General features: G+C 34.7%; 1 protein-coding gene across 2 annotated transcripts in view; it reads left to right on the plus strand.

The window, feature by feature from the left end:
• The window catches only part of LOC110038444 (diacylglycerol kinase 5-like), an 82,062-nt gene that overhangs the window by 37,847 nt on the left and 34,946 nt on the right, over window positions 1–9,269 (plus strand). For both annotated transcript variants that reach the window (XM_020743294.1, XM_020743301.1), the window contains one exon: window positions 7,238–7,305. In XM_020743294.1, the coding sequence (XP_020598953.1) occupies window positions 7,238–7,305 (68 nt within the window). The remainder of the gene's footprint in view (window positions 1–7,237; window positions 7,306–9,269) is intronic.

Below are 9,269 nucleotides of genomic sequence, written 5' to 3' on the forward strand. Positions count from 1 at the left end.
AACGATCTGTGTTTGCTTGTGTTCTTTTTCGTCTCATTTCTATATCAGGAAGTACATATCTCACAACAGGATACCAGAAAAAAGGAGAAACCAATCTAGCAGGTTGGCTCTTATTCCATTGCTCCCGGAATGGGTAAAGTTGTAAAGTTGTCTTTGTGAGTGCTTCGAGGATGGTGGCAATAATGATTGTAGGAGTTCTGTGTCTTGTTATGGCACATGGCATTACGTGTCCTCCAACAGCTATGTTGGTTTTCAGAAACTTGTAGAGTTTTTCGATGGCATCTTGAAAGCAGCTGAACGAAGGGATCATGATTCCCCATTTCATCAAAGTATTTTGACCCTGCACAAAAAACAAACAGTTAGCTAAGACGTGGGTTCTATTCTCCGCTTTTGGGCATCCCCAAGGGCAATCCGTTGAATCGGTGAGCCCCCTTCGAGCAAGCCAATACCAGGTGAGGATAGCATCATGCAAGGTCCTCCACCAAAAAAACCTTTCCTGGAGATGGCAATGGAATTTTTTGAGCCTTTTTTGATGATTCATGGAGCTGGCTAACATTGCATCGTAGGCTAGCGCCGTGATGGCCGCCTTACCCAGATGTGTGTATTTGAGTTCAAGGCTATCCTCATTAGCCTCATTATAGATTTTGATTTCCAAAATTTTTTCCCCCAATTGATTACCAAAGGTGTGAACTTTCTGCACATCCCTAGCGCCTCCAATGATTAGATCCGAAAACTTCAGCTCCTCGATAGTGGAGGTATCGATTGGACCGGGCCATTTGGCTAAAAGGATGTTGTGGATCCAAGTTTGGTTGAGAGCATCAATGCTATTTTTGTTAGCAACTTTCCAACGGAGAGGTTGTAAATACTTTCCTAGATCGCAAATAATTTTCTAGGTGGTAGACTTGCTACGTTGGTAACCGAGAATAAAAAAATTGGAGCCATACCGAGCCACTAAACATTTGTGGAGCAACCTTTATCTTGAATGAGCATCCAGGCAATCCGAGCTCTTAGTGGTCCTTTCCATCTTCTAGGACTAGAAATACACCTTTTCATTCATAGGTTAAGTGCTATGTATGTAAATATGAATGTTTAGGTGTGAGATATATAAAGTCATAACAATTGTGTGCTATGTATGTAAATTTCCCAATATTCATTTACTAGGTGAAATTTGAATCAATTGTCATTACTTTGCTATGGATACAATGCAGGAACATGCATCAGTTATTGATCACAGTCTGAAAATATAATTCCACGCTCTTGACAATATAGTACATATTTTTTCATTTGTCTATTTATTTGTGCTTGATGAGTGGGCCACAACTTTCCCGATACCAAACTGGAGAGATTTGGCTTAAACAAACAAGAAGATTGGAAAAGTTGGTGGAATTTGGGTAGATGAAAACACCACGTACTTAACTCAGAGCGATCTCTCTACACAACTTAGATCAAAATTCCGCTCATTTAGCCTCACAAATAATTTCATTCCTTTGTTATCAATGTTTAATAATCTGGCTGCAAGCCATCAATCTAGATTTATAGAGAAATAGGATTACGAAGATTATTTTGAATTAGAAGATGATCCTATTTGATATTAAATCTAGTTCTATCATAACATTCAAATTCAAACATAATATTATCTACAAGGATAAATTCAACTACATAAAAAAAAACTCTAAAAAAATTTAGAAATTTGACCAAAATGATGATGGGCATAAAGGCTAACTCTTCTGGTTTTGATTTAACTTTTTTTAGTTGATGTATGAAAGAAATGCTATTTTTTTTGAACTACACTGAATTATATTATTTCAAATTTTTAATTCACCTAACTAACAAAGAGTTCTTTCTTGAAAAGTTTGTTGTATAATGCTAAACAATATTCCAAGTTTAGACTCCTCGCTAGATATGGGTTCTAACTTAATTTATGACTATGTTAAATTTAACCTTAGTCATGGTGGTAAAATTTTGGTAGTGTGTTAGACCGACACTGTCCACCTCGTGCTCCATTAGATTGACTTAAAGCCCGTCAAATAATTTGAAGACATATGTTAGACACAAGATTAAAAGGGACAATTTAGTCATTTATTTGTTATTATTATGAAGGTATAAATAGAGCTTAATATGTTTAGGGTTAGGATATATGTGATTGTTATCATTGAGTCTAATGAGTAGGGTTTGAGAGAGATTGCCTACCTCTCTAATTGCAGTTGTTTCAGTACCGGTGAAATATAATATATTATTTCAGCCCAAATCTCTGCGGAAGTTTGTCTCGTTCTTTTCAAATTGGTCTCAAGAGATGAAAAGCTGCTTGAATTGTTGGCCTCAACCCTTTCATGAAGTTTCCTTCTAAGACTTCTTCTGATATCCTTCTCAAACGATAGATAACATCTCAAATTTCTCCCTATAATTCATGACGGACCATTCCCTGACCAATATAAAAAAATCACTCGTGTAAATCCCCTTCCAGCGCCGTGTGGTTTTGAAATGCTCCAACAATCAGTCCTTGAATTCTTCCCATGTTCTGATTGGCTGATATTATTCTCTCCATTGATGCCACACTAGGCTTTTGAGAAGCTAAAGGTAATGACGAGTATATCAGTAATGGTGTTACCTGATTTTAGCTATCCATTCATTGTAGAGATGGATGCTTCAGGCCATGGGTTAGGTGAAGTCCTCATGCATTGTCAACGATCGAGCTTATTTCATTTAAGTGTTGATGGCGAGGGCCAGACTCAAATCATTTTCTGAGTGGTAGCCATACGACTTTATCAAACAACAATTTTCTGTCTTCCACCTTGTTGACTATGTGCCTTTTTTTGTGAGAGTAATGTTAGGCCGACGCCGTACATAGGCGTCGTCCTCGTAGAGCTTCACTGAGACAAGCCCACCAAATAATTTGAAAGTTTATGTTATGCCCAAGATTAAAAGGGTAATTTAGTCATTTGTTAGTTCTTATTGCAGGATATAAATAGGGCCTAATATATTTATGATTAGGTTATGTGTGATTGTTGTTTTGGAGTCTTAGGAGTTAGGGTGTTAGGAGAGATTGCCTATCTCTCAAATTATTGGTGTTTATCTTTTTATGTATTCGAGGTTGTATAGTTTTATTTTAGTACCTGTGGAATATAATCTATTATTTTTGCTCTAATTACTGTGGAATTTATCTCGTTCCTATCATAATTATAACTCATAGTTATCCTTAATGTCAAATTTACCATTTAAGAAGTATTCCATCATGAACTTCTTCACAAGAACTAGCATGATAGATGGTACATTAATATAGTTCTGACATTTACAGTTGAACTGTAAAACAACTTAAGATTTGTTAGGACAAATTAAAATATGGAACTAGAGGGGAAGTTTTTGAAAGTGTTTATGTAGAGGCATCACCAGATAGATTTTTGTGTGTTCTCTAGCTCTAAAATTTGGACTGGGCGTTGCAGAACTGTCTTCCGGGTGCTTGAGCTCCATGTAAGGGAGTAGTGCCTCGAACCCAAAATGGTGGGGACACCCAATTGGTATCCCCCCACAGATTCATCATCAAGCTTGATCAGCGAAACTGAGGGCTCCGAGCGAACAATTGGCCAACATAATCATGCTCCACATGATAAGAGGATTATGTTGTAAGGAATGTTGCAGTTAGCACAATCAGGTTCAATGTAGCAGTAGTGTTGATCAATTCAATTAAAAGTGTGACAATTGATTGAAACTTGCTCACGTACTAGATTTATGGAAGTGTGTAGATGAAAACTCCGTGTGCACTGACTTTAATTATGAATTATTATATTAGTCTCACAAATAGTTTTATTCATTAATAAACAATGTTCAATGAATTGAATGGAAATTATTAATTGTTCTTTATAGAAACTGGGTTGCAAAAATAAGATCTAATATTTTGAATTTAATTCTGAACCTATTCTATCCAAAAAGATAATTCAAATTAAAATATAAGCCTAATAAAAAGATAAATTTTGACAAAAAAAGGTTGCTTAAAAAGGCTTAAAATTTTAAAAACAATGTTCAATGAATTGAAATGGAAATTATTAAATTTTCTTTATAGAAACAGGGTTGCAAAAATATCAAATATTTTGAATTTAAATCTGACTCCATATAAAATTAAAAATAATCCCAGCAAAGCATTCAAATTCAAACCTCTTCCTATCCAAAATGGTAATTGCAATTAATAATATAAACCTAATAAAAAGATAAATATTGACAACAAAGGTGGGCTTAAAAAGCTTAAAATTTGATTTGATTTAACTCCTTCGTAGTTTGATTCAACCTTTTTTTAGTCTTATTCAGCTCACTATCATATATATATGAAATGAATTGCAAAAGATTGAACCAAAAGAATATAATGTGAATTTTTTGATTTAATGAACTTTAATTTCTGGGAAAGTAACATTCATATATGCAGGCCATTAACATAATATGGATGCTTAGTGAAAACCCAACAATAATCAATGTTCAGCAATAATCTAAGAAACACGTGAAGAAACACGTGGCACGTATCTAGAAAAAAAAAAATCTCTTGATGGATGAAGATCAAACCTGAAAAGTCGAATAATCTCCAAGCTTAGTGATAAATGAAAACTTGTCAACCAAAATGAAAGAAAAAGGACCTGCTAGGTCAGAAATCTCTTGCCTCAAGAAGACCGGAGCCGACATGTTGTGAACGGCAGTGGTTGGCTTGTGGTGTGAGGCTAGACTGACCAAGAAGATCCCATCTCCTAAAGCATCAATGAAAGAAGGGGAGCAACAACTCTATGAGGTTGAATAACAACATTTGAAGGGATTCGATAGGAGTCTAAGAAGGTCAGCATCAATCACTAGGAAGCTAGAGGCATCTCACAGGAAGGGATGATTAATGATACGGGAGCAGACAACAACCCTAAAGGAATCCACGGTAAAGGAAAATTGACGAGATGAAGTTTGAATCACTTGAGGGTTGCACCCAAGATGGTGAAGTGCTGGGGAAATGATTGAATTGAGAGAGCGGATTATAGACGCCATCGTTGGCTATCGAATGGACCAATTGTAGTTTTTTTTTTTATCGCTATTTTATTTACGATGGCTGATGAAAAGTTTTGTCGTTTGTTGTATCGATATTTTGTCAAATCGTTTAAATTTTAAATTTCAATTTTATTTCTCCCACCTTTGCATGTAATACTCACCTGGATGGCCAAAGAGGCAATCGTAGGTATAATATGATATATGAATATTTATTGCATGTTTATTTTTGATTATTTGGAGGTCAGTGATGAGACATTAGACCTTAAAAGTTCTTCTGGTTGACCTATTTGTCGCTATTGGTTCTTGTCACATGTGAAATCGCAATGAAAGCAACAAAGTTCTTCTCATTTTTTCAGTGTTGTAGTTTTTTAATGCTTTTCTGGATGATTTTTTTTTTGTTGACGTGTATATGTGACACATACGAGCTTGACATTACGTGTTTTGAAGGCAACCGAGAACCTTTTTTTAAGGTCTGTTGTCTTTTGGAAGTGACAGATTCGTTGGTTTATGCTATGTTACTTGAGACATCAAGGTTTAGTAAACTTGCATTGTTTAATTATATTTTTTTTCACTAATATTGCATCTAAGTATTTGTGTTTTGTTGTGTTAAACCTTTATAAAAGATGAGTTCAAAGATTTCCGGTACCTCCAGAGGATTGCACTGCTATTGCTAACTACCGTGCTCCTTGCTTTCTTCACGACAACCGCATATCTATGAGAACAATTTTACAGGTGTTTAAGGAGAAGACAAGAAAACTGACTTTTTTGGGTGGGCAAATGGTTTTAGGAATCGGCAACTGATAGTGAGTTGGCGTGGCGAGCTTCTCTGGAGGACGGCTTGTCTCGTGACCTACATCAGCTATATTTTAAAAATAATATTATCATCTAATTAATCGTTATTTTAGTAGTTATTTTTTTTTAATTTTGATAGTCGTGCTACTCACTGTTTAGTGAGGTGTCTATTTTTATTTTGTAACATTCGAATTGGATATTTACTTTCAAGTATGGATAGAGCTGGTATGAACAGTTATGTTATAAACAATATTATAATATAAGGGAGAAATGATCATTTGTCCAGAAACAACAGCAACATAACTGTTTTCAAACTGCAAAAAAACAAACAACTAACTAGCTTTTGTGCAATAATTTATTAATAACCTGCTGCTGCCCAAAACAGACCCTAAATTTCTCTTAGTAGTCATCGTAACACAATATCATTGAAAAATATGAGAGATAATGTAAGGCATGAATGAGTTTTCTTTAGCTCTTTATTTATCACATTCTAGGTAGTGCTACATGCCCAAATACATATGAAGTGTTTTTTTTATCATCAAAATCAACATGGGTTTAACTCAATAACATTGACATGTATCTTATGATGCTGATGAGGTATTACTTGAAACGAAAATTTGACAATTTTTTTTTAATCATATATAGAGGTTAAACTTGTACATAACACATTTTATATAGATTTTGAATAATATTCAGGTTGGATTGCCTCTTTTTACTTTCAAGAGCCAAATCCTTGATCAAATGAGGGATTTAAAGTTTTTTGGGAGTTATCTCCTAGAACACGGATGTGGCTTATTTTCTTTTGTTACTTACTTCCTTCTACTTCATTTTATTTTTAAAAATTTGTCGTTATATTGAATGCGTGATTAATTTTATTCATATTTGACACAATACGTGTTTCTATGAATGCTTGTTTTTTAACTAATTATATGTTTTTCATGATTTTGAATTTGTATGCATAATTTTTAGTAGAAGGCGAATGAAATATCGTTTGAGTTGATTTTATTTGTAATTTTAGGTTTCATCAAAATTAATGAGTTTTTGTTAAAATTGAGAGTTCTTGACTTGGATGTTTGTGTATCTTTAACTCATTTTTCATAACCCATAATGGCTCCACTTTGGAGATCTTAGAACCTAAGTTGCCTTTCATTTTGGAGAGAGCGAGGGGGTAATTTGCATGTTTCTATTTTTTTTCTTAATGTGGAATAAGTATGGTAATTATCAAACTAGTAAGGCGAACTATATTCCTTAGCTGGAATCTTTTGCAATTTTTCTCGGGTTATGGTGCTGTAGTTCCCTCTGGATTTATATTCATATCATGCATGGTATAGTGATAAACTAAAAAAGTTGATTTAACTGTAAGCTAGAAGGAGCTGATTGATATATTTTAATTGCATTATTTGGATAAAATAAAAAAATTTTCCTTGCAATGCAGAGTACTTATGCTAAGCTTGGTTGCACACAAGGGTGGTTTTGTGCGTCTCTTTTCCATCCTTCATCAAGGTATAACTTTAAGATTGCCAGTTCTATTAAAATTTTAGCTCATTTACCTATTATTTTATCATCCAATTTATGGTAGTTGGCTGACATTTGAATTCTGTGCTATAGATTTTTATGGAAACTTTAAAATCATTGCAAGAAATAAACCTTTTAGTGTTATAGCCAAATTGCAGAAAATACTAGGCATCATTAAACAATTAGAAGGCCCGATCCATTGACCATTTCAATATAGGATTTAGTACTCTTGATAGGGAAAGCTTAACTTTTATTTGAAGATAGTTTAATCTTAAAGAAATGGTACAAAAAAACTACAGTATCTATAGAAACTACATAAGTTGAGCACATCTCAAATTTGATGAATCTGAGTATGATCTTTCTTTGATTCTCACTCTCAAATATGAATATGCTTCTATACCAACAAACTTCAATTTTGTATGATAAATTTGTATGTATAATTTTGTATGACAAATGAGAATCAACGAAGAAGATGAAGCATGGGATGAAGATGATGAAGAACATGCATTAAACAAGCAAGGAGAATGCTCAGGTGTAAAATTATTCAGTGAACACGCTAAAGAACAATCTCATGCTGCCCAAAAAAGAATGTTAAACAGGCTCTTTAACCTGGTAATAGAATTTAAAATTCCAGGAATTGATATATTTTCTTTAAAGACCATTGTAGACACATGGGCTACATCATGTTGCGCTTGCATGAGTGAATTCCCAGCTCCAGCCATTGAAGAATTAAACTATCAAATCTCATTCAGCGAAGTTAACTGAACAACTAGTGTCAACAAGAAGCTCAAAGCAGGTTCGATGATTATTAATGAACATAACTTCAGAATTCCATTAATTTATTGTCTTGATATGCAAAAAAAAGATGGAATTGAAATGCTTCTCGGGTGTAACTTCATCCGAAGCATGAATGGGGGAATGGGGATAGAAGTTGTCGGCACAAAAAAGAAGAGGTTGTTTGGGGGTTGTCCATAAGAAGCTGTCGGCAGCCGGAATTGAAATCCCATCGCCCGCTTCGGAAGGACATTTTAATTTACGTATATATATATATATATATAAATAAACTAAGAACACATATGCCATCCGTTTGGGTCTGCGAAACCGTTTTATTTGCCGACAAGTTCCCCTATTTAATACAAATGATTAAATAGGGTTTATTTTAAGCTGGGTTCGGAAAAGCTTCCTATAAGGGCAAACCCCTATAGTTAATTATATCTTAAATGACCGAAGTCACCTAAGAAAACTCTCGATAAAAATCAGAGAATATCATCTTCGAATAAGTCAAAAGGATAGGACTTTACAACAAAATCGGACAAAGATGTGTGAAGGGGAAAAGCTCAAATCTGGAATTAAGGAATCCAAATGAAGAGAAACTAGGGGAAGCCACAGATCCTGAGGCGAACCTCAGTAGGTTCCCAGTCTATCCTATGGTTTGGCTTCAACTTTAAGAAGAAATTATTAAAGTGTTTCATCCTGCCAATTTTATTTAGTTAAGGCTTATATTCGCGTGACACGGTCACACAAGTTGCCTGGAAGATATGAGAGTTTACATCGTATCTGACGACGACCTCAAAACCTAGAACAAGTTTAGGGCTTAAATCGTACGACAGAGCTATGCGAATGCCTAAAGAAAAGGTGGAGGATTTATGTTGCACTAGGCAAACAACCTCGAAATCCTATGGACTGTTATTTAATTTCTAGGAAAAGGAATAGTTTTGTTGGGGAAGACATGTTCTGCTGTTGAAGATGGTCATGCTGCCCACTGCGTTAGCTCCAAGCTCCCTGACATGACGAGTTTAAGTTTTCTAGGGTGTCCAGTTATAGTGTTAAATCAAACGGTCCTATGGTTGTAGTCCTCTAAACATCCTATACAAAAAGGAAATATGCTTGAAGTTATATAATATAAAGCGTGCAACGCAGAAACAAACAATATAATGCACGTGGAACAGTAG

This window comes from Phalaenopsis equestris, unplaced genomic scaffold (genome assembly GCF_001263595.1).
Source record: "Phalaenopsis equestris unplaced genomic scaffold, ASM126359v1 Scaffold000002, whole genome shotgun sequence".
Lineage (NCBI taxonomy): Eukaryota > Viridiplantae > Streptophyta > Magnoliopsida > Asparagales > Orchidaceae > Phalaenopsis > Phalaenopsis equestris.